At 42.9% G+C, this 24,543-nt stretch overlaps 1 protein-coding gene across 1 annotated transcript in view; it reads left to right on the forward strand.

Moving 5' to 3' along the window:
- The window catches only part of pak5 (p21 protein (Cdc42/Rac)-activated kinase 5), a gene marked incomplete at its 5' end in the record, with an annotated part of 31,666 nt that extends 12,286 nt beyond the window's left edge, over window positions 1–19,380 (forward strand). Inside the window, 9 exons of the mRNA XM_083933932.1 lie at window positions 4,375–5,214; window positions 9,578–9,787; window positions 10,271–10,412; window positions 10,531–10,685; window positions 12,285–12,418; window positions 16,348–16,474; window positions 17,002–17,127; window positions 17,484–17,618; window positions 18,536–19,380. Of these exons, the coding sequence (XP_083790058.1) occupies window positions 4,375–5,214; window positions 9,578–9,787; window positions 10,271–10,412; window positions 10,531–10,685; window positions 12,285–12,418; window positions 16,348–16,474; window positions 17,002–17,127; window positions 17,484–17,618; window positions 18,536–18,691 (2,025 nt within the window). The 3' untranslated portion in view covers window positions 18,692–19,380. The remainder of the gene's footprint in view (window positions 1–4,374; window positions 5,215–9,577; window positions 9,788–10,270; window positions 10,413–10,530; window positions 10,686–12,284; window positions 12,419–16,347; window positions 16,475–17,001; window positions 17,128–17,483; window positions 17,619–18,535) is intronic.
- Between the last annotated feature and the right edge of the window lie 5,163 nt (window positions 19,381–24,543).

The raw sequence follows: 24,543 nt of genomic DNA on the forward strand, positions 1-24,543 counted from the left end.
GACTGTCTTTGACAAACTAAAACGGGAACACTGCCCTTACCATTCACAAAACAGTTTCTCTCACCCTATTTCCCATAAATTGCAAAGGAATTGATGAACAATGAGTTTTCCCTCGGATCAAAGTAGCTGAAGTAAAGACCATCCATAAAATCAACTTCACCCAAACTAAGGCCTTCTCCTTACACCATATGATTTTAATTAGATTTGGGGAAGAGTTTAAAATGAAAGGGGTGGGTCTGTCACCACAGTAACACACAGTGACTTAGCTAAGTGACTTTAATCTGACTCCTGGTTTGGAAATAGTAACACTAGACTAGCCGACTCATTACTGAAAAAAGAGCTAGTCGTTTTAAACAAAGACAAAGTCTCTGGGGGTCGGTAAAGTCTCCGGATCAGCTCAGAACAACGGGATGAAAAACGTGGAAAATACTCCGCTGGCTGTTTATTCTTTAAAATCGCTGATTCGCTCATTTAGCTGTCAATCAAAAACAGGATTCCACCTCAGACAGCTCAACCAATCAGCATGCAGAAGCCGAGCGTCCGGGCCAGCCCACTGTCCCATAGAGCGTCCGATGGGCGGGACAAAGCCCAGCATTTATCCAATGAGCGTCTAGTTTGGCTGCAGTGGAACAACCCGCTCTACGCTTCCGCATTGAAGTCAGTAGAAGCTGAGCGTCCGACTGTGAATGGAAGAGAAGGGAGTTTAGCCGGTTACCTGTGATAAGGAGCTGATTCTGAACTAAATAATAAGGCTTTCTAGCTCGTATTAAGTCAATGAAGTGTACACACAGCAGTACTTATTTCACCACCCTCTTTTGGTGACATTTTAGGGGAAGCTGAGCTTGGTTTTAACTTTAAGTTACCAACTCCCTGTAAGGAGCTCGAGTGACACTGAAATGCCCTAATAATAAAACCGTGCGCTGTAGAGCAGTGCTAAACAGGTGCTAGCTGCATCTCTGCTAATAATGTTAGCAAGTGAAAGGATGTCGTACCTGTAGCTTCCTCTGGCGAAGAGGAAATATTCTGCTATACCACCAATCAAAACACCTGAAATGTGGGCATTGTGCCCTGCGCGCTGGGCTGGAGGCGCTTAGTCTGGCTTTAGCCTGTGCGTGAGTCGTATGGTGCACTATATGTGTCGTTTGGTCAACATTGATGTTTTTTCTTTCTTTTTAAAAAAAAAAAAAAAAAATCCATTTTCGGCTCTTTCAGTCACAGTGAAAACCGGGGACATTTCCAGGGGCAGCAGTAGCCGGGGACAGGTCACTGAAACCGGGGACTGTCCCTCGTCAATGCAGGTCACCCTACCACCCTGCAAATATGCAGCTACAAGGTTAGCATGGCTAACGGCTAACTGCTAACTACCTTGTATATTTCGTAGACATTCCCAAGTCTAAATAGGGGGAGTTTTCCTTTTTCCTCCCACTCTTTGCCGACATTGAGTGAATACAGCCATGCTAGTGTGAGTCTCTACTTACGCACAGCTATGCGTCATGCTAAATGCTATGCGTCATGCTAAATGCTATGCTTTACATTGCATAGATCTTATCTAAAGCGTCTTACAATAAGTGCTTTCAACCAAGAAGATGCTACTGACAAAAGTACATCAACTAAGCAAAACCGCACATGCATTTAGCACTCTGCTAACTTGCTTCCAGTGACAATGCTGACATGTTGAATTTTAGCAGGTCATATTTTTTTATCATTAGGTTACTTTTTCTAATTGGCACTGAACACAAAAATACAGTCATTGCTGAGAATGACATTACTTTAGCAGGTATTTAGTCATAAACCAAAGTATTCCAAATTGAGGACGGTGCAATAGAAAGTCAGGAAAACACCAAAGTCCTTAAAATGCATCCTCTAGGGATCTTAAATATATGTGCAATAGTCTTTGCTAATCCATATATTTGTTGAGCTATTTCAGTCTCTTGACCAAAGAGGTGGAAGGACACACAAGCATTGCCATTCCTAGAGCTACGCATGTAACATGGCTGAAAACCTTTAAACATGAACCATCAGACAGCAGGTGAGATTGTCTCAGTCAACACCTCTGTCAGAAATGTGTTTTAGGGCCAGACTCAAAGCTTCTTGTACGTGTGAAAAGGAAAAGAAAGTGTCCTTAATACTAAACATTAATACTACTTTTATTAAATGTGATAGCCTGGTTAAACCGCAATCTCCTAGATGAATGAGAGGAAGGGAGTGTGTTTGCAGTGACAGTTCGCTGGTAACTAAGCGAAGGCGTCTAGGCTCCCCGTGTCAGCACAATGCTGCAGAGAGTTGGTGATTATTCCGACTTCTCTGAGACTCTGCCTCAGCACATGTGGTATGGACAAACTACAGCAGAGGCGAGTGTGACAGGTATGTATGACAAGTGTGACAGACAGCGAGGCATGAGCGCTGTCAAAGGGTGTCAAAGAACTTGCTGATGTGACATTTGTCGGTAAGAGTGAGGTTCAGCAAAACACCTCAAGAGGCAGAAAATATAACAATGGGTTTACGATTAGCCTCAAAATCACCGTGAGGGTTTTATCTCTGGAGTTAGAATTTAAAAGAAATATACGGTTACTTTAAAGGGACTGCACAACATTTACTGTAGAACGTTGGTACAGCAACAAACAACTATTTTCTCTGTAAAGATAGAGTGGAGTAATGGCGTCCTGAGAAGAGAATCGAGGCCCTCTGTGTGAGTTTCTTTTGATAGACGGTCGGGTTAAAACGTCCTTATTTCACATATTGGGGTAAGAGCCATGTGGAGGCAATCCCATCCCATTTTTTTCAGTATTTCAAAAGTTAAGCTCCTTTAATCGTCACATGCAACGCGATTCCACTATTTCCAAAATGCCTCACGTCGTGATATGTGCGTGCACTACTTTTCTAGCAGTGGCTGCCCCAGTGGGAATTAAACAGCTGTCCCCGTGGAACATGCATGCTGGGTTACAGTTAGCTAATTAAGCTACTTGAATTCAGTTCAGCTTTATATTGTGCTCCATAGATGCTACAGCCTTAACAAACCCATTCATTTTATGATATTCTAGGGGACTTTTCTGAATTTGGAGGGATTTCTGCACGCGTGTGAAAGCCCCACGAGCTAGCATTGACAGGTGGGTGGGTAATTTGTGTAGAAAGGGAGCTGAAAACTGACTGAGACCATAAAAACATCAAGGTGCAAATACACTAAATGCCTTAAGTATGATGGGCACTTTCACGAAATACACCAAGGATGTTAATCCAAAATGTAACCTAGTGATGTCGAAGTACACAAGGATTTGTAAAACAACTGAGATTGTGGATATGATGCATGGATTTGATACTTGAGGTACTAAGGTAGGCTGAGAGGAGGACATCTCCGAAACGCACTCAGATATCCCAAAATAAAACTGAGCAGTTTTGTTTGATCATCAGCTCTCTGATAGATTATGTAAGAGTTTGAGATTCAAACAATAATCCCTAGAGCTCAGCCTCCTCTCAGCAGTCACGCAACATGTTCCCATTGTTCGAACGCAGCGTTTCCTGTAAGGTGTGCGCCTCTCATAATTTGCACCGTATGGATGTGGTGATCCCCACTGTCCGCATCACAAAATCAGCACATGTGCACGCACATCATGCATGCGGAGAGTGTAGTAGAGCGACTCCCTTTGTAGCACCAGTTCCCCATGACTCACGGACACATCCGTGTAAAGGGCTTAACACAAGGTAGGAGGGGATAAGCAGCACCCCTGATGTTTAAGCTGCCTCTGCTTTGAAGCAGATGTGAGCATGTGTGTTCGGTCTCTCTCTCTCTCTCTCTCTCTCTCTCTCTCTCTCTCTCTCTCTCTCTCTCTCTCTCCTCCTCACTCTCTCTTCGTTTACGAGCCCTAAACCGAACGTCACGACTGTTAATGAATCTTGATCAGCCCACTGAAAATGAAGCTAATCTATTGCGAGGGAAATGGGGCAGGAATTAGCTTCTTCAATCCACCACTGGTTTCCTTTTAGCATCTTAGGTATCCCTCCATTTATCCCCATGCATTTTTTTTTAGCTGCATCCCAACTCACAACAACTAGTGGTTGTTGTTGACTGATGCCTGCCGTTCGTTCAGATGACAAATACTGGCGTTCATTTATTGCAAGTGATGATTCATTTCATGCTTGTCACAAAGCCCTGATACACATGAATTGAAATTCCAGCCCTGAAAATTGACGTGTTTATTAGTTGACTGAAGTTGATTAAACAGGAATTTCAATTCATCTCATTCAGTTTTCAGCCAGGAATGATTTAACTGAAATTGAATGCACTGCAACCCAAAGTATCAGGTGCCACCTCAGTCCAACTCTCAGGCAGCAGACTCTCTTGTATGTTAAGTGTAAATGTGTTTGTTCTTCTCGTAGACCATTGTTCGAGGGAACCGGCCACCCAAAGATGCTTCCATCAACGGCCTGCTGGAGGATTTTGACAACATCTCAGTAACACGCTCCAATTCCCTGCGTAAAGAGAGCCCGCCGGGACCCCACCAGGCTGGGAGCAGCTCCAAACCCTCCGGCAGTGGGCACCCTAATGCCCCTGAGGAAAACGGATTCAACCATTACTATTCCCGCTACTCCTGTGACCTAGACACCTCCAGCAGGGACTTCTCTCTTGATCCCAGCAAGCCGAGCTTCTCTATAGATGGGGACTGGGCAGTTGGGCGGCACTATCGATTTACTAAGCAGAATGGTCACTCCTACCCCATACGCAGCCCCTTCTATCCGGACGCCATGCCCCAAAAATCGGACTATGGCAAGCTTCCCCCGGACTACCACACCTACTTGGAGAGTAAAGGTCGCTCGGCTGATGAGGTGGCCTCCACAGTGGGGAGTGGGGTGGGCTCCAGCGGCTACTATCGGGCGTCTGTGGGTGGTTCGTCCAGCCAGGACTACCGGGACACTTCAGTGGGCACGCCTTCTCGTGCCTCGCTACATAGCGAGCAGATCAACTACCCAGACAGTGAGTGGAGCTACGGCGGCCTGCGGGACGAATACGAAAAGCGACCCAAGAGTTCCTATGTAACACAGACCAGCCCCACGCCGGCTATAAGGCAGCGATCTCGGTCAGGCTCTGGGCTGCAGGAGCCAAATGTCCCCTATGCAGCCAGCGGGGCTTTCAAGAACCCTCCACAGGCCCACCCATACAGCTCCTACACCTACCCTCGCCTCTCGGAGAGTCTCGCTAACTCACAGACCTTAACCAAGGTACGCATCAAACACAAAACCTATGCATTCTAGTATTAAAAAAAAAATCTTCTATGAAGATAACTGTGATAGGGACATTGACACTGTTTCCTTCAAACTGCAGATCATTGTATGAGCTACAGTGGCTGCCAGTAAAACAGGTTTCAGTACAGCACTCCACTCACCCCTGACAAGCCTGTAGAAACATTTCAGAGGAAATTACACAGATGTATCCCCACATTTAGTCCCACCGCCCATCCACCTGCAGTCTCTTTCAAATATAGTCCTCTCTCTCTCTCTCTCTCTCTCTCTCTCTCTCTCTCTCTCTCTCTCTCTCTCTCTCTCTCTCTCTCTCTCTCTCTCTCTCTCTCTCTCTCTCTCTCTCTCTCTCTCTCTCTCTCTCTCTCTCTCTCTCTCTGTCTCTGTGTTTCTACTTCTCTCTCATTCTCAACCTGTACAATTCTTTTTCTGGCCTTTCTGCCGGATAGATGGTGTCAGCTATTAATCTACTCTTCCCTGACGGAGGCAGGCGCTGACACATACAGAATTACCCCTCTTCAGTAGCCACTGTCTCTCCACACAGATCAATTAATGCTTGTGCAGACCGTCGACCAGAGAGCTCTGACTTACAGAAAGAGTTACAGAGACGAGACAATAGAGAGGCATAAAGGAATGTAGAGAGAACAAAGAAAGAAATGAGACGCAGTGACATGGCAGGAAGAAAGTGAAAAAGAAAATGAGAATACCAGAACCAGGGAGAATAGTAAACTAACATGTAATAATTATCTGTCACATTTTGATAGAAATTGTGTGTTTTTAATGATCATGTAATGTAAAACCTAAATGTACAAAAATGACAAAGAAAATGTGCAGAATAAATAGAGCATTATACAAAATTCTGCTCACAGAAATACGCTTTTAGGAGTACTTTACAACAGAATATGCACTTAGCTAGCAAAGGAAATTATATACCAGTTACAATATAATTATTTTAATTACAACAATACAACAGAACGTTACAATTGAAGTTATGTGTGATATTAGCGTGGTGTGTCTAAGGAAAGGTTACATTTAGACAGCTGTTTGTCATTGCATAGAAGTGGTATGTTATGTTTGCAAATGATGCGGAGAGGCTACTTATAGTGTTCTGGGTCAAGAATAACCAGTTCCATACGTCATCATATCATGGGTGCCTCTAAGCAAAGATGTGAAAAAATAAATAAATACAAAAAACAAACCAGCAGGTTTTGCAGATAAGCACCTCAAGGGTAGATGCTAGATCGTAGTTGCCGAATGTGTCACCGAACATAACGTGCATACTGTGCAAGACAGCAAACAGATGGTTATTTGAACCCTGCTTAGAAGCAATATTATAGTTAATAAATATGAGGCCAAACACAGTAATAATATATTAATCTATATTCTTTATACATGAAGATGTGACTCAACTTGTAAGTAATGAAATGTAATAATAACCTAACCCAAACCTTAACCGTTCATAGCTAGCTAGCTGCTGACTAATCACATTCAGTAACTACATTCTAGCTGCGATGAAATAATAAATTATTATTGATATGAAAAAAATATATCTGTTATATTAGCAACATTGTTAATAATGTGTTTCATAGCTTATAGCTTCCCTTCCATTGTGTATGAAACTCCTGCGCTGTAAGTATGTTGGCACTGGGAGAGCGCGTTGTGCTCCAGTGGAGCAGTGGGAGAGATACCCAAGGGATTCTTCCACACACAGACAAACCCTTAATGCATTAGTGGCTGTGTAATGTAACCATATGCCTCCAGTATAATTTACTCATGGTGATTCTTCCAATATTATTATATAGACCTGTTTTCCTAGAAGACATGAGAATAGGTTATAAGGCAACAGCAGGGGGGTCACAATAACACAATAACGGTCACTCCAGTAGGTGTTCTTTATGTTATTTATTTATATATTCTTCATATCACTCTCCAAAGTTTCAGTGCCCCATTAGGCCCGTTATAGAGGTGTGCGTACCGCTATCACAGCTCTCCACCATACCTCCTTCACAGACAGTGAGACCAGTAGCTGAGAGGAAAACTGTGTTTGCTGATGTAGATCCCAGGGTGCCTTTATGAAAAGCCATTTAACCTGCATGCTTCAGTAAGTAGCCACGGAGAATGCAAGAGTAGCAGGATTGGAAGTGATGCAGGGGAAGGTCATTTTTCTTACATATTGTGTATTATTACCTCTTTCTGAGTCATTGTGCTTGAGGAGGCACATTTGCTCTCCTGAAAATGTACAGTATGTGCCGGGAATGTAAAGATTTCACAGGATGCAGTCTCGTATATTGATCCAAAAAGCCCAAAAAGATATGAACTCCCATCAAATTATATTAAGTAAATATTGGATTTGATGTGTAGTGTTTCATAAAATCTTCAGTCAAATTAAATATAGGCCATAGTGAAGAGTGGGCTGAAAAAAAATCAATGCACCCTAATTTGGCTTGTGATGTTTGGAGATTTTGCAGCAGCGGTATGAAAAAAAGAACAAAACAAGGAGTCATCTGGCAGCTTAAGAATCACTATTCTTCTCTGCTCATGGACCTTGTAACAAACCCAGCCCTCTCTCTCCTCTCTCATTCTCTATCTTTTCTTCTTTTCCCTTCATTCAGCCCACTCACACCACTGAAGTAAATCCTTCTTTTTCCCTGCTGTTGTTGGGAGCCAGTGGGGATGTAATCGTAGACGGCACGGAGACTTGGCCACACACAGACACACACACACACACACACACACACAGACACAAACTCAGACACATTCTCTCTCTCGCTCTCTCTGTCTCTCTCTCACTCTCTCTCTGTGTTTTGTGGCGAATGCGAGCTCAGTGCCGCAGCTCTCGGTGACAAATTGATGTTGCGGCACTTTCCCTTTCTGCAGCCTTAGCATAAAACTGGCCGAACGATGTTCCACCACGGAATTCAATTTCACAGTTGAGTTAGGTTGTTGATTACCCTGCCAAACTCAGATTAATGCGCGTTTAACCAACATGGATCAGGAGACCCCTGGCTGACAGCCAGCGGTGCCGGCCAACGATAGAAGGAGGTTGGTTGGGGGGTGGGGGGCGTCTGAGCTGCACCCCCCCACACACACCTGCCTGAGAGTGATTGATTAAAAGAGTTCACACCAAGTAATTATACACCATCCCAACACATCGGGGCTCCTCCTCCAGGCCTGGCTGTGCTTCTTGTAATAGTAAAGAGAAAGAGTGATAGTCACAGAGAGAGAGATAAATGAAAGCAAAGGGAAAAAGGGAGTTTATTTTAATACCCTCTCAGTCATGCTGGTTGAAGAACATTTTTGGGAGGTGTGGGAAAGGTAATTTAATTTAATCTCTGCAGGGTGGAGGCAGCTTGATCCATTATTGGCTGTATATTTTCTATAGTCCACCCTGGACTATTGATATTTAGCCATTACACTCTCATTATTTTGTCTTTAACTTAAACAGAATAACACTTTCTTTGTATGTATGCTGTAGCCTTTTCATTCCTCTGCTTGTGTTATTGTGACTGACTGTAAAGCAGCTGGACATGGCAGAATTCATTTAATCACTTTAACCAAGCCAGGCATAATTTTTCTCAGACCATCTATAATACTGTACACTGAATACACTGAAAGATGTGCTATGCTAGTTATGACAACATTTTATATAAATGTCTAATAGGATACAATTATGAAGTGATGGCATTTAATATCCAGAAGGCCAACTTCACTGTGACATCATAATGCAAAAATGCTTTTCTGGCCATTATTCAGCGTAACTCAGGAACAGAGGAGGACATATTTGGTCAAATACGTAATTTGATGACACTAATCTTGAAACTGCATTTGTGTGTGTACTGTACGTCAGGCCTGTTATGAGTCAGAGCAGTTCAGCTGAGTCATACAACTGAGCTTTTAATAGTTCTCTATGAGTGAATCTCTACATCCTCACTGTGTGCATGTGTGTATCAGTATTCATGCTCCAGCGTAGCTTTAAAGGAGACTCGGGTGTTTTGAGGATCTTAAGGAAGAGGTGTGTCCCAGATCTGGATGCTCCCCTGGGCTCCTATTTGATGAATGGAATAGTTGTGGGGTGGTAATGATAAAGTATGGTCCCTGCCCTGTGGACTAAATGTCCTCTGTTAGGTCTGTCAAGGGGTAATGTACCTGGTGCAGACGGTAGACCTGGCATTATACTGTGGACTGTGTGTGTGGTGCTGCATTAACATTGGCGCATCTAGCACAGTAACATATATAAGTAACGTACCAATGCACGCAGTATACCCATGTCTCAGAGCCTGTGTAAATGGACAGTGTTTGTTTCTTTACATTTTTAATGACCATGGCCTTGTGCTCTCCTCTCCAGGGTGACTACGAGCGTCCTGCACGTGACGGCAGTCCCCAGGTTACGAGTGGTGAAACCTACCCCCGGGGGCCTCTTAAGCAACCTCAGAGCCACATCAAGCCGCCTGGCTACCCCCCAGCGCACCTGCCCTACCCTCCTGTCTTTCACCACTACAAACCTTCGCCCTACCATCACCCCCCCTCCCAGCCCAGCCCACCATACACCCCTCAGGTACAGTATGTTCATTATGTTCAATCAAACAAGTGACGACAAACATTTTAGAGATGCTCGAATAAGGCTTTTAGCAGACAAATCAGAAATCAGTCGTACACCGCATTAAAGGAAGAGCTGACGGGTTGGTAGAGGAAAGCAGTGATGTTAGGCCGGCTAAAGCAGCTTAATTAAGGTGCCTTTTACAAGATTTGCCAATTACATGCATTGAAGGGAATCAGCTGATCCATCAGCTGACAGCCGATGGGGCTGGGATGTGAGCTGGGCTTGACTCTCTGGCCTGCCTGAATCAAAGCTGTGCTCAATTCCTTAATGATTCAAGATAATATTCTGCTTCTTAAGCCATATAAACCATGATACAAACCCACTGAAGTGTAATGCATTTATGTTGTTTTGGAAGTCAGTGTTGTTTACTTCAATGAAACAGGGGGAATTTCCCCAAATACAATTCATGTAGGAAATCTGTGTGTGTTTTAAACACAGGGGGCCTACTCACAGCCTTCATCACCCTACATCCCCCCGGGGGCTTACCCGCCTCCTTCCTGGGGTTCCAGCTCGGACACTCAACCCTCCAGAGTGTCTCATGAGCAATTCAGAGCTGCACTTCAACTGGTGGTAAACCCCGGTGAGAAATGGACCACAAAATGGACTCCGACATACCTTACATAAACATTTCTGTTTTTAAAAAAAAAAATGATTTTACTGTTGCATCAAAATTTAAACATAATTGTGTTTGCCTACAGGCGACCCTCGGGAATACCTGGACAGCTTTATCAAAATTGGCGAGGGCTCCACGGGTATCGTGTGCATCGCCAGCGAGAAACACAGCGGCAAGCAGGTGGCTGTGAAGAAGATGGACCTCAGGAAACAGCAGAGGAGAGAGCTGCTCTTTAATGAGGTGTGAAAGACTGACAGAGATGGGGCGTAACTGCAGTACACTTACCTCCAGCATGCTCACACCCAAAGCAGCACATTTTAACACAGACTGTCATCGCTAGATGTTCATACTGCAGCTGCAGTTCTGGTCTTGTATGTGTTTTGTAGTATTCATTTGGATGCTTCATGTTTGATGTTATACTGCTGCTGTAGGTCAGTTTGACCCACACACATAAAGAGCCTGACGCCCACTCCCCACATGTGAGATCAGAGTTGGCTGCTGCTTGTTTGAGCTATCAGCAATCAGAGATGAAACTGCTTTAAAAGGCATCATTTAGCGTGGCTCATTTTGTGCCAAATGTGTAAAAATAAATGTCAGCATCCCACAGCAAACAGAAACCTGCTTACCAACAAAAAAAAACAACCACAAATTTACGTTGCATCTATTCCCCTCGCATATATCCACAGCAATCAAAGCACGAGCACATTCTCACATCTGTAATTGCATTCATTTGCTAAAAATGAAGTAGCGTTCACACTGAAAGCCCTGAAATTATTCATAGCTGTTTCTCTTCACGGTGTGCCAACCATTGAAAAATGAGCTCCATATCTTTCGCACTCGAATTGAATTATATTTGCAGACAAACTTCATGATTGCTTGCTTAGCAGAAAGTGTGTGTGTGTGTGTGTGTGTGTGTGTGTGTGTGTGTGTGTGTGTGTGTGTGTGTGTGTGTGTGTGTGTGTGTGTGTGTGTGTGTGTGTGTGTGTGTGTGTGTGTGTGTGTGTGTGTGTGTGTGTGTGTGTGTGTGTGTGTGTGTGTGTGTGTGTGTGTGTGTGTGTGTGTGTGTGTGTGTGTGTGTGTGTGTGTGTGTGTGTGTGTGTGTGTGTGTGTGTGTGTGTGTGTGTGTGTGTGTGTGTGTGTGTGTGTGTGTGATGTATGTTAGCATGTAAGTGAGCACAGATGTGAAGCGGTGGGTGTTCAGTTGGGAGCTAATTTGCTCTGTGTAATCCTATTAATTTCTGAATGTAATCCTTTTATAGTTAAGCCTCCAGAACGTGTTCACATTAGACAAAGAAAAAAGTTCAATTAATAAATCATTGAAATGACATGACTACATTTAATAAATAAGTGAAATGGTATATGAGTCTCTTTGGAACATATTTATTGGACGCATTACATGCATTCGTACATTTGATTTAATGTACTGATATAAATGCAGCGATGAATTTGGCAATTGATAATAATTGTTTTAAATGAATACATGTTTATCATATAAAAATATATCATTTAGAGGTTAAGGTCCGTGATAGCTCTGTATCATGTGACATTCCAAAAAAAATGTCAATAGCAATTCATCTCATCTCATCTTCAGCCTCTTATCCGGGGTCGGGTCGCGGGGGCAGCCGCTCTAGCAGGGGACCCCAAACTTCCCTTTCCCGGGCCACATTAACCAGCTCTAACTGGGGGATCCCGAGGCGTTCCCAGGCCAGTGTGGAGGTCTAATCTCTCCACCTAGTCCTGGGTCTTCCCCCGAGGCCTCCTCCCAGCAATTATTAAAAGTAAATGTGTAATGAAAGTAATTTCCGTCTGTCTGTCTGTCTGTGTGTGTGTGTGTTCTAGGTGGTGATCATGAGGGACTACCATCACGAGAACGTGGTGGACATGTACAACAGCTACCTTGTGGGAGACGAGCTGTGGGTTGTCATGGAGTTTCTGGAGGGCGGGGCCCTCACTGACATTGTGACTCACACCAGGTAACCTCTCTCGATTATAGAAATACAATAGTCAAAGAGTAACAATACAGAAATGAATAGGTTACGAAACAAGTACTAGACCTGCAAGCAGGTGTAAAGCTACTGTACAGCCAAGATACAGTTATTTGAACTTAGCACAAAGACTGGACACATGAAACAGCGAGTCTGGCTCCCTCTAAAAGTAATGAAATCCATGTACAAGCCCCTCTAGAGCTCAAAAACCAAAGAGTACAAATGTGTTTTTTTCAGGTGTGGTTGCCGGACTACGGGTAGTCTTCTGTATGGATTAAACAAACATGATGTAAAACGTTAATTAGTTAAGCTTTAGAGGTGCTGCTAGGTCTTTGGTTTTTTTTGCTACTTTTGGACAGAGCCAGAGTAGCTGTTTCAAATCTTTTTGTGCCAAGCCAAGCTAACCGGCTGCTGGCTACTTAACAGACAACATGAGTGGTGTTGATCTTCTTATCTAACTCTTAGCACTAAAGTGCATAAGCACATTTCCCATGATGGCAAATTATTATATCTGTATATGGACAGACTGTAGTAATATATTTCTGATGGCAGGAAATAAGGCCGCAGACCTATCGCGTGCGTGCGTGCGTGCGTGCGTGTGCGTGCGTGCGTGCGTGTGTGTGCGCGTGCGTCAGTTGTATTAAATGACTTGGCCTTGAGTGTGTTTATATGCTGAGACGGACAGAGGAGGCAACCATATGGGAGAAGGCTGCCGTCCTCCAATTTTATTTGAAATTTCTGAATGATTCGCTGTCATCAGATGGATTTAACTGGTAACCAGCCATCAAAGCTGTGTTGTTAAAATATCATAAGGTCATTTAATGTACTCCGCACAATAGAAACCTCACTAAGATGCATGATTTCACAAGACAACCAGGAGAAACAAGCAGATGGGCTGTAATCCAGTCGTGCGTTGGATAGTTTCAGGACTATTGTTCTCCAACTTTCGCTAATTGCGTCTCTGTTGTCGAGCCGTGTTTCTGAGCTGCCGCCTCATTGTTTTAAGCTTACTTTGTGCTTGGTGTTTAATTACAGTCATTTGCGTGGAATGTCAGCATTAGCACTTTGCGGTGTCGGATGCTAATAACACGCTTTGGTGAGGCTGAGCACCGCTGCTACCGTGAAGTATTTTGAACACACTCTCTTCTCCCACACAGATGTTTGCCCGTTTGTGTGTTCAGTGTGTGTCTAACATGTGTGTGAGCAAGAGAGAGTTTGAGTATACACAGTGTGAGTGCTTTTAGTCAAGGAAATCTCAGTAAGGAGGATATTATTTGGCACACAAGTACAATTTTGTGTGTGTAATATTTCAATATTCTATATATATTCTTGCAAATATGAAACAAAAAAAAAGAACTAAACGTTTATGAAACTGAACCCCAGTGGATGATTACAATCTCATTATTTGTATTGAGTCAGATCAGTAACCATACAAACTGACCACTTCATTTCATTATCAGGCCTTGTATATTTCCATAAAGAATATGACAGTACGTCTTTTTTCCCTTATTGAGTTTGTCCAGGTGGAAGCTTTGTGCTATTTCTGTGAAGCCTTTTGTTGTGGAAATAACTGCTGCCTGTCTCGCGTCCTGCAAGCCTCATCAGCTCACAGGGCTGTTGGCAGCAAACGTACACACCACGATACGTGAACACACACAAACACAGACACACACGTGCACACACACACACACACACACACACACACACACACACAGACCGAGGCGAGTCAGCAGAGGCAGACCGGGTGTCCGTCTTTCGGAACTATTTTAGTCACGTTCAGATTTCAATTATACTGTAGAGTTTGTTAATGAGCTGCACTTCACAGGGACTTTATCCAATATAAGTGCAAAAGCGTGTGTGTGTGTGTGTGTGTGTGTGTGTGTTGTACGGATGCCTGTATATTTTCGTGTGTGTGGGTGCATGTTTAGTCCTCCTCCCCTTGACAACCTTTTCAGGCTCATTAAAACTGTTTTTCACGTTGTGTTAGAAACAATTTTCTATTTCAGTGATCCTGTTTTCCGTTCAATTGTGTGTGTTAATTTGTGTGTGTGTTGGGGGGGGGGGTTGTAAGAGGTGAATTGTTTTTGCATACACGTCTCCCTCCGCTTTGAGTTTTTTACATTAGCAGAAGGTTCATTTATCTTTTGTGATTGTAAATGCATACATGTGTGACAGTAAAATCTGCTGCAATCTACAGTGTGGAGTGTGTGAATCTGTGTGTGTGTGTGCGTGTGTGTGTCTGAAGTGTTTGAATCTATGTGTGTGTGTGTGTGTGTGTGTGTGTGTGTGTGTGCGTGCGTGCGTGTGTGTGTGCGTGTAGGGGGTGGCCTTGGGGTTGTTTCTCATAATTCAAGTTTATAAGCGTCTACTCAACAGTGGGATCTTTTAGACTGAGGATGAAAAAGGGGTGTGTGTTGAGAGAGTTAAAGATGTATAGCTACTTGTGTGTATGCATGAACATTTACATGTACTACGTATTTTGTATATTTTCTCGGCCTGTGCTTGCAAATAAGCATGACTCTATTTCTGTACATGTGATGGCTGCTCAGCGCATACACACACACACACACACACACACACACACACACACAGACACACACACACACACACACACACACACACACACACACACACACACACACACACACACACACACACACACACACACACACACACACACACACACACACACACATATATAAACACATGGCATGGCCTGGCCAGCTGGGTCTGGATGTTAATGTTCATTGGAGCTGTGAGTTCCTGTGTGAGCTCAGTCAGACGCACTGCATCGCCCTGTCTCTCCATATGGGACCCTCCAGCCGCTGCAGGCTACAGAGGGGGTATTTTTTAAACCACATTTCTGCTCCATCTTCGTTGTGCTGAACTCTTCAGTATGACAGCAAAGTCTGAAACAGGAGGTATCACTTGAAATATTAAATTACCTTTCTTTAGGTGTTGGTTATAAGGTCTTTTTGTTGTAGTTTCTTTGAAAATAAGTGTAAAATTAGGAATACAAATTGATTTAATACGATTGATTTAAGACATTTATATTTTATTATATATATTTTTTTATAATCGGGTCCTCCTCCGTCACAACCACCTATCTTACTTCTCCCCTTCCCACAATGCACCACAGAGAAAGATAGTGATCAAAATACGGAACATACAGAAAACGTTTATTATATCCTTGAAGAAAATATTCATACAATAGACTGGATCTTGTCTGTAGCTCTGATAATAAACACAATTTTATAAATACACATGAAAATAGGTAATTTGAACAATAGTTCATAATGTTTATAATAAGCATGACATGGGCTCATTAACTGCCATGAATATGATAAAATTACTATGTACTACATTGCGGGAGAGTGAAACCGTAAAATCCAGGGTAACCTTTTTTTTAAACAAAAAATAAAACAACAATATAATAATATTTATACTAAATAAATTAATAAAAAAGTAAAAGACCCTCTACTGCACTTACAAAAAATGTCAGACTTTTCTCACCTCCAAAAGGAACATTACAATTATGACCTCTCCTCGCACCAAATCATTTTCTACACTTCCTAAATGCTTCCCACATTTGTAGGTTTTAGAAAGCTTGAAAAACATTTAAAATTATAAAGCATCCAATCTGATTTATCTTATGTTCTCTCTCTCTTATTTTGCGTATTTCTGGTCAGAGTCAATGTTGCATGTTGCATATTACATATAACATTACATACACTGTGAAAGTATCAAAACCCTCAATCTACAGAGGAATGCACACAGCCCGTATTCAGCAACTGTGCCTTTAAACGAGCTGTCAGGACTTGTGTACGGCTGTGATGTCACAACTACACTATATACAATTATATTTCAACAAGAACTTCAATTGATGCTTGCGTATGTGTGTGTGTGTTTCCTCGCAGGATGAACGAGGAGCAGATAGCTACAGTGTGTCTGTCGGTGCTGAGGGCTCTGTCCTACCTGCACACGCAGGGCGTCATCCACCGTGACATTAAGAGCGACTCCATTCTCCTGACCAGTGATGGCAGGGTAAGTGCACATGATGAGTGTGTGTGTTTTTAAATGTGTTTAGATATACTATTCATTCACACTCCTCCATTTGGTGTGTTATTAAACCCAGAGATCCCTGTTTAAACGGGGATCTTACTAATACCCAAGCTATTAATAACCAATGCTACGACCCTTGTTCCTGTCACTGGTGATTTCAGTGCGACGCACACACTCTCACACACTCACTGACCTTCTCCATGAGTGCCACTCCTGCCAGGCAGTACCAGAAACTCATCATCATCAATTACCACTCGTGCCCCAGTAATTAAATCCTGCCTAATGCCTCCTAACGAGCTGATAAGATATGATTAATTGAAGGCTAATTAACCACTAATACGTGAGATTAGTGTCTTCTATGAAAGCTCTTCATCACAATGGGTCAGTGCACTTCTTGACATCAAACGCAGACATTCTGAAGTAATACGGTCTCTACTGTACATCCCACACACCTACACGACTGACAGTGGGTACCTGAAGGCAGCATGGTGTTTGTGTGTGTTTTCTAGATCAAGCTATCAGACTTCGGCTTCTGTGCCCAAGTTTCCAAAGAGGTGCCCAAGAGGAAGTCCCTCGTGGGCACACCCTACTGGATGGCACCAGAGGTCATCTCTAGACTACCTTATGGGACTGAGGTGAGAACGACACACACACACACACACATGGATAAACATTGAACCACAGAGACATCCCAGAATATTGTATGTTTACTATATCAGCAATGTAGAGAGTAGAAAAAGGTTCTTGTGTTTGGAATGCAGAGTTAGCGGGACGAAGGAGTAAGGGAAGGTTTTCTCTATGAAGGAATTGTTGGGTCTATGTAAATCATAAAAAAGTCAGAGTCTGGTCTATACCTACTCTGTAAAGTGTCCTGAGATAACTTTTGTTATGATTTGGCACTATAAATAAAATTGAATTGGATTGTTTGCTCTGTTTTACTGTGCTGCCTTTAGCTCCAGTACACAGAATGGATGTTTTTGTTTGTATCCAGGTGGATATCTGGTCTTTAGGCATCATGGTGATTGAGATGGTGGACGGAGAGCCCCCCTACTTCAATGAACCTCCTCTGCAGGCCATGAGGAGGATACGAGACAACCTGCCCCCTCGGCTAAAAGAGTCGCACAAGGTGAGAAGGACTTCAGTGCGGGCTGTTTTTGGACAGTGAGCATAGAGGGAGGACATCCAGAAGTCAAAGATGTATGACTTCATGAGTTCAGACCTATTGTGGAAGGTCAGGCCACGAACAGAATTTAAATCTCAATGATTGTAATACTAGTTTTCTTCTGTCTTAAGGTTTTTATGTACAAAAACTTTACTCCATGATCCTTTATCAGGCCAATAATGTGAGACTTTTCTCTGGTACAGCTTTGGGCTAAATGCTAATGTCAGCATGCTGATGATTAGCAGGTACATGTGCACTATGTTCATCTTCGAGGTTGAAGCACAAGGCAGAGTGAAGCAGAGGCTGATAATTGCACAGCTAAAATGTGCATGCCATATTCTTAAATAACACATATTATCCTAATATTCAGGTCCATATTTGTATTTATCAAACATGTTGAGATGCTGTAATGTTCAAAAAACATAATTTTCTCTTACTGTCTCTATTCAATTCAAAGTCTCTATCATATATCTCTATTCAGCCTCTGTCTGAAAAGCTCTGTTTTACCTATTGTGTCTTTAAGCCCCCCTCCTCAAAACCCCAGTGTGCTCTGGCATTATGTCACTTGTTGTGACATCACAACTGTACAGAAGTCCCGATGGCTGGTTTAAAGACACAGTCTCTGAATATTGGCTGTATGCATTTCTCTGTGGATTGAGCGTTTTGATAGTTTTAAATTCAGCACCATGGGACCAAATGGGAGCTTTAATACCATGTTGTTTATTTGGCAATGTTTCACCTAGATCCAGCTGAGTTAAGTTCTTTATCTAATTTATTCTTTTGGCATATATGTGTGTTTGTTGTAAACTATACAATCAATAATCATAGATTGAATAAAGGTAATAATAAATAATAACTAAAGCATTTCTGTACATCTTCAGGTGTCCTCGGTGCTACGCTCCTTCCTGGACCTGATGCTTGTGAGAGAGCCCTCGCAGAGAGCCACGGCCCAGGAGCTCCTCCAGCACCCGTTCCTCAAACTGTCTGGACCACCTTCCTGCATCGTGCCCCTCATGAGACACTATCGCCACCGCTGACCTGCCGGCCCATAAACTTGCCCTCCTCTACACTAAAAACACACACATACACACACTACCAGGGTGGCACTGCCCTCACCCAGCCAAAACACCCCGCCGCTTGGTGGCGCGCCACTAACACTCACACCTGTAACCGTGACGTAGATTAGCTAGAGGAATATCTAAGAATTTGCATTTTAAAAAACACACACACACACAACAGAGAAAAGAAGAAAAAAAAATCATCTACCATTTTGAAATGATGAACTGGAGAAGTAAGAGTGCACTGTGCCAGAGGAACTTACTAGACGTCCAGTAGAAACATGTGGGCTGGCCCGCCCCGGTGCGGTCTTCTCTCTTCCTAGACAGCTCCATCAGCAAGAGCTTCAGAGGGGTGTGACGGGCTGCTGACGTGGTGGAGGGACCTCTGGGTCCGGCGCTCTGCTCCAGACCCGAACAGCAGAGGGCAGAACAATCAGCCGCATGCAGAGAGGGGTCTATGACTGGTAACGACTGTTGTACGTCCGCTGCGTCGTCAGTCCATCTAAAGGACAGGCTGCCGCTCAGCTGCTCAAACAGAGACGAGCTCTCTCTCGTATCTCTCTTCTCACACACTAACAGTGAAAATGTATTTTAGAGAAACTTGTAAGTTTTTCTGTACAGTTTTGATAATTTGCAGTATTTTATCGTGTCGTAACCATTGTGATATGAGCAGTATTAAATAGAGTTTCTGCAGAGATCTTTCCTACTGTTTATAATCCAGTTTTTGCTTAAAGATATAAGAGATATCCCAAATAAACCCACCCACACCTAACTGTTACTAAAACTACTAAATATATTTATTATCTTACATTTGTAGACAAAGCTTCCAGTAAATGTTGGAAAAAAGGGTAATGTCAGAATTTTGTAAGACGTTTTAAAGTATTTATTTATTTATTGGAGTTGAAGGTTTATTTTTTGGTAGTGTGGCCTTTTTATTTGGGGGGGGGGGGTTATTTTGTTTTGTTTTTTGTTGGGTTTTGATTTACATTTCTAAAAGTGTATCACAGACAGTGCTATAAGTTGTTATATCACGCGAGCAATACCCCAGACCTATTTATGAAACCATGAAGCCCTGTATTTATGATACTGTAATTACACCATGCATTTAAATGTAGCACAGATGGAGTGGATTTGAGAACAAAAAAAGATTTACTCTACGCAGACCTGTTTTTTTTTAATATTAGTAGTGTCATCCTGTTTCTCTAAATGCTAAGAGGCGCCCATCCAAGACGCCGGCCTCCCACGCAGATTTTAGGATGCTGATAAAAGGTCTCGTTTTCTACTCACATCCTCACTGTCATCATCTCACTCCTTATCCCACCTCAGTCAGACACAGTCGCTATCACTGGAACTGTGCTGCCATTCTCATCTCTGGTTGGACCGGGAGAACAGTGTAATCCTCCTCCCCGCATCGTTTTTACCCATCATTCACTGTGATATGTAAATATGTGGACGTGAGTGTGTATGTGTCAGTGTATGTCAAAGAGCAAAAGAGGTAGAGCGTGTTTATCTCTGTACAACATCTGAAAGTGTGTGTGCGTGTGTATGTGTGCGTGCGTGCTGCTGGCTAATCCTTGACAATGTGTCAAGACTTGAATGAGTAACACTTATCTGTGGTGTTGGCTTGTACAGTGATATTGCATGTTTGTTATCAGTGAAGCTGGTTTCAATTAAAAAACGCCCATAAAAACATTATGATGTGTTGCATGGATTTTTCCTTCATCACCCACGACAGTCTCTTCTTCTTCTTCTCTCTCTCTGTCTCATATCAAGCAGAGATGTTTTTTTTAACAGCACACTGTCCGATTATCCAAGGGAGTTCCTTTCAATCATCAACAGTTTATTTCTCTTTGTTGTTTGGGTCTTCCATATTCTCTGAATTCAACAATCCTCATTTCTAACTACTTCACCCTTACTTCAACTCCGAACAGAGAAGCAGAAGCACACATCCAAGGATGGGCGTTGCCATAATATATGAGGTTATTTCTCTTTCTTTCCCCGAAGCCATTTCCCTCTGAAACACTATAATGGGATATTGATTTAACTCGGGCAGAGGATGGAGCTTCTTTCTCAGAGAAAAGATACCCCTGCTGACGGCCCAGTAAATAAAAGCACAAGTACTGGAGGCCAGTGGGACTTGCGGGCCATCAATGAGACACAAACTCTAGTCACTACAGTTACTATTGAGGTAAATACTTCCACATATGTACAAAAGGCAAACACTCAACTGTATCAAACACACGTGAGCATCACATTAAAGAAACGGATGACTGCTGGTGGTTGTTGTTTTTTTGCCCGAGCTTCAGATTGCATCCGTTACTAGCAACCGTTCCAATGTTGTTGTTTTTATTATATTTTACATCGTTTTTTACAGCAAATGTGTAATTAATACGATACATTATAGCTTAATTCAGGGCCATGGTTACCACTGAGGACAATGAGGATCATGTTCTATGACTTGAACAACCTGAGAAGGTGTTTGTGAGTCAGTATATTTAAATGCTAGGCAAAATAAATTAAGTAGAATTAAAAAAAATAACCCTAACCCAAACAAAACAAACCGGGCCTCACCCTAACCCCTAACCCTAACCCTATCAAAAGTTATGGCCTATTTAAAATAGGGTTAAGGTTGGAGTTAGGGTTAGGGATAGGGTTAGGGGTTAGGGTTTAGGATTAGGGTTAGGGTAAAGGGTTTAGGATTAGGGTTAGGGTTAGGGTTTAGGTTGCGCTTTCCATTGGTACCAAGATGGAGTCTCTACGACGTTCCTATCAAAAGTTATGGCCTATTTAAAACAGGGTTAGGGTTTAGGCTTAGGGTTGGGGTTTAGGGTTAGGGTTTAGGGGTTAGGGTTAGTTTAGAGACTTGAAACTTGGGCTAGCCCCCCTATTTTGTGGATGCTGAGTGGGTAGGGTTTAGGTTGCGCTTTCCATTGGTACCAAGATGGAGTCTCTACGACGTTCCTATCAAAAGTTATGGCCTAATTAAAATAGGGTTAAGGTTTGAGATTAGGGTTAGGGTTAGGGTTGGGGTTGGGGTTAGGGTTGGGGGTTAGGGTTAGGGTTGGGGTTAGGGTTAAGGTTAGGGTTGGGGTTAGGGTTGGGGTTGGGGTTAGGGTTAGGGTTGGGGTTAGGGTTAGGGTTGGGGGTTAGGGTCAGGGTTAGGGTTGGGGTTGGGGTTAGGGTTAGGGTTGGGGTTAGGGTTAGGGTTAGGGTTAGGGTTGGGGTTAGGGTTAGGGTTATGGTTAGGGTAGGGGTTGGGGTTAGGGTTGGGGTTGGGGTTAGGGTTATGGTTAGGGTAGGGGTTGGGGTTAGGGTTAGGGTTGGGGTTAGGGTTAGGGTTAGGGTTAGGGTTGGGGTTAGGGTTAGGGTTGGGGTTGGGGTTGGGGTTAGGGTTTAGATTAGGGTTAGGGTTAGGGTTAGGGTTGGGGTTAGGGTAAGGGTTGAGATTAGGGTTAGGGTTAGGGTTGGGGTTAGGGTTAGCGTTTTTAGTCGTTTTTTCCTCAGGGGGATTGTTTGTCCATAGACTTATAAGGAGCTGGATATTTGGAAAGAAATGAAAAAAAATTAAAAAATAATGGAAAAAAAAATTATTTAAAAAAAAAAAAGGGAAAGGGGGGGGGGCAACTTATTAGAAGAAGGAAGGAAAGGAGGAAGGAAGGAAGAAGGTAAGAAGGTGGAGTGAGAGAAGTGGCGAGGGGGCATGGTGTGTTTAGGTGTCATTGAGGCCTGCCGGGGTTATTGTGTGAAGTCTGTGGATCCAGATTTTTTCTGCTCTTTTTCTCTGTGAAGTTGTCCAGTGATTGTTGTGTTCTAGTCCTGAAATGATGAGGTCGGGGGGATGGGTTTGGAAGTGTTGGACGAGTGGGGTGGTGAGTCGACCCTCCCCAATGTTGTACAGGTGTTGGGATAGGCGGGTGTGAATGGAGTGTTTGGTTTCCCCTATGTAGTGTTTTTGGCAGAGTGTGCAGGTGATGATGTAAATGACGTTTGTGGAGGAAATGGATAATTGTCCAAGTGTGGGGAATTCTGTCTGTGTGTATGGGTTTTGGATGAATTTGCGGTGTTTGTAGTGATGATTGTACTGGAGGGGTAATGCCGGTCTATGGTCAGAGAATTTGGATCTGATGAGGATGGACTGGAGGTTTTTGTGTTTCCTGTAGGCTGAGATGACTGTGTGGTTGTGGAAGGCTGGGTGTTGAGGGTGGAGGGAGGAGAAGTTCTGTTTGACTTGGCGATGGAAGCCTGTTATTTGGTGTGAAAAGGTGGACACAAAAGGGATGAGATGTGTGGTTGGGGGAGGAGTGTGTTGTGTTGGGTGTCTGTTTATGTGCGGTGTGTCTGGGTCATCTCCAGGGTGGGTTGGGGAAAGGGGTAGTTTGGGGTAAGGGGAGGGTTGTGGTGGAGGGTTTCTATGATTAGGTGTCTGAGGGTTAGGGTTAGGGTTAGGGTTAGGGTTAGGTTTAGGCGTAGGGGAAGGGGGGTGGTTAGGGTTAGGGTTAGGGTTAGGGTTAGGTTTAGGCGTAGGGGGAGGGGGGAGTCTCTACGACGTTCCTATCAAAAGTTATGGCCTATTTAAAGTAGGGTTAAGGTTTGAGATTAGGGTTAGGGTTAGGGTTAGGGTTTAGGATTAAGGTTAGGGTTAGGGTTAGGGTTGGGGTTGGGTTTGGGGTTGAGATTAGGGTTAGGGTTAGGGTTGGGGTTGGGGTTAGCGTTTTTAGTCGTTTTTTCACGTTTTTGTGATGTTTTCATCTGTTTAAAGTAGTATTTCATGTTTTTTTGGTGTTTTTCATCTGTTTAAAGTCGTTCTTTCATGTTTTTTTGGTGTTTTGCTTCAGTTTTTAGTCGTTTTTTTCAGTTTTTTGGATGTTTTGCGTCTGTTTTTAGTCGTTTTTTCACCTTTTTGTGGTGTTTCGCGTCTGATTTTAGTTGTTTTTTCACATTTTAGTGATGTTTTGCGTCTCTTTATAGTTGTTTTTTCACATATTTGTGATGTTTTGCTTCTGTTTTTAGTCGTTTTTTTCAGTTTTTTGGGTGTTTTTCCATCTGTTTTTAGTAGTTTTTTCACATTTTTGTGGAGTTTTTCATCTGTTTTTAGATGTTTTTCACGTTTTTGTGGTGTTTTTCATCTGTTTAAAGTCGTTTTTCATGTTTTTTTGGTGTTTTGCGTCTGTTTTTAGTATTTTTTTCACATTTTTGTGGTGTTTTGCGTCTCTTTTTAGTTGTTTTTTCACATTTTTGTGGTGTTTTGCTTCTGTTTTTTTTCAGTTTCTTCAGTTTTTTGGTGTTTTGCGTCTGTTTTTGGTCATTTTTTCACATTTTTGTGGTGTTTTGCGACTGTTTTTAGTTGTTTTTTCACATTTTTGTGGTGTTTTGCTTCTGTTTTTAGTCGTCTTTTTTGAGACTTTGCCTACCCCCCTAATTATGGCCACGCGCTTTCCATTGGTACCAAAAAGGAGTCTCTACGACGTTCCTATCAAAAGTTATGGCCTATTTAAAGTAGGGTTAAGGTTTGAGATTAGGGTTAGGGTTAGGGTTAGAGTTTAGGATTAGGGTTAGGGTTTAGGGGTTAGGTTTATTTTAGAGACTTGAAACTTTGGCTCCCCCCCCCCCCCCCTATTTAGTGGATGCTGAGTGCACTCGTGCTGGTTTCGTTGCAATCGGACGTCGGGAACCCTTCGATATAAAACAATTGTGTGCCTATTTTTTTTCCCTTAGATGCTCATTTGTTGAGACTTCGCCTACCCCCCTTATTATGGCCACGCGCTTTCCATCGATACCAAAATGGAGTCTCTACGACGTTCCTATCAAAAGTTATGGCCTATTTAAAATAG

The sequence above is a fragment of the Echiichthys vipera genome (genome assembly GCF_963691815.1).
Source record: "Echiichthys vipera genome assembly, chromosome: 19".
Lineage (NCBI taxonomy): Eukaryota > Metazoa > Chordata > Actinopteri > Perciformes > Trachinidae > Echiichthys > Echiichthys vipera.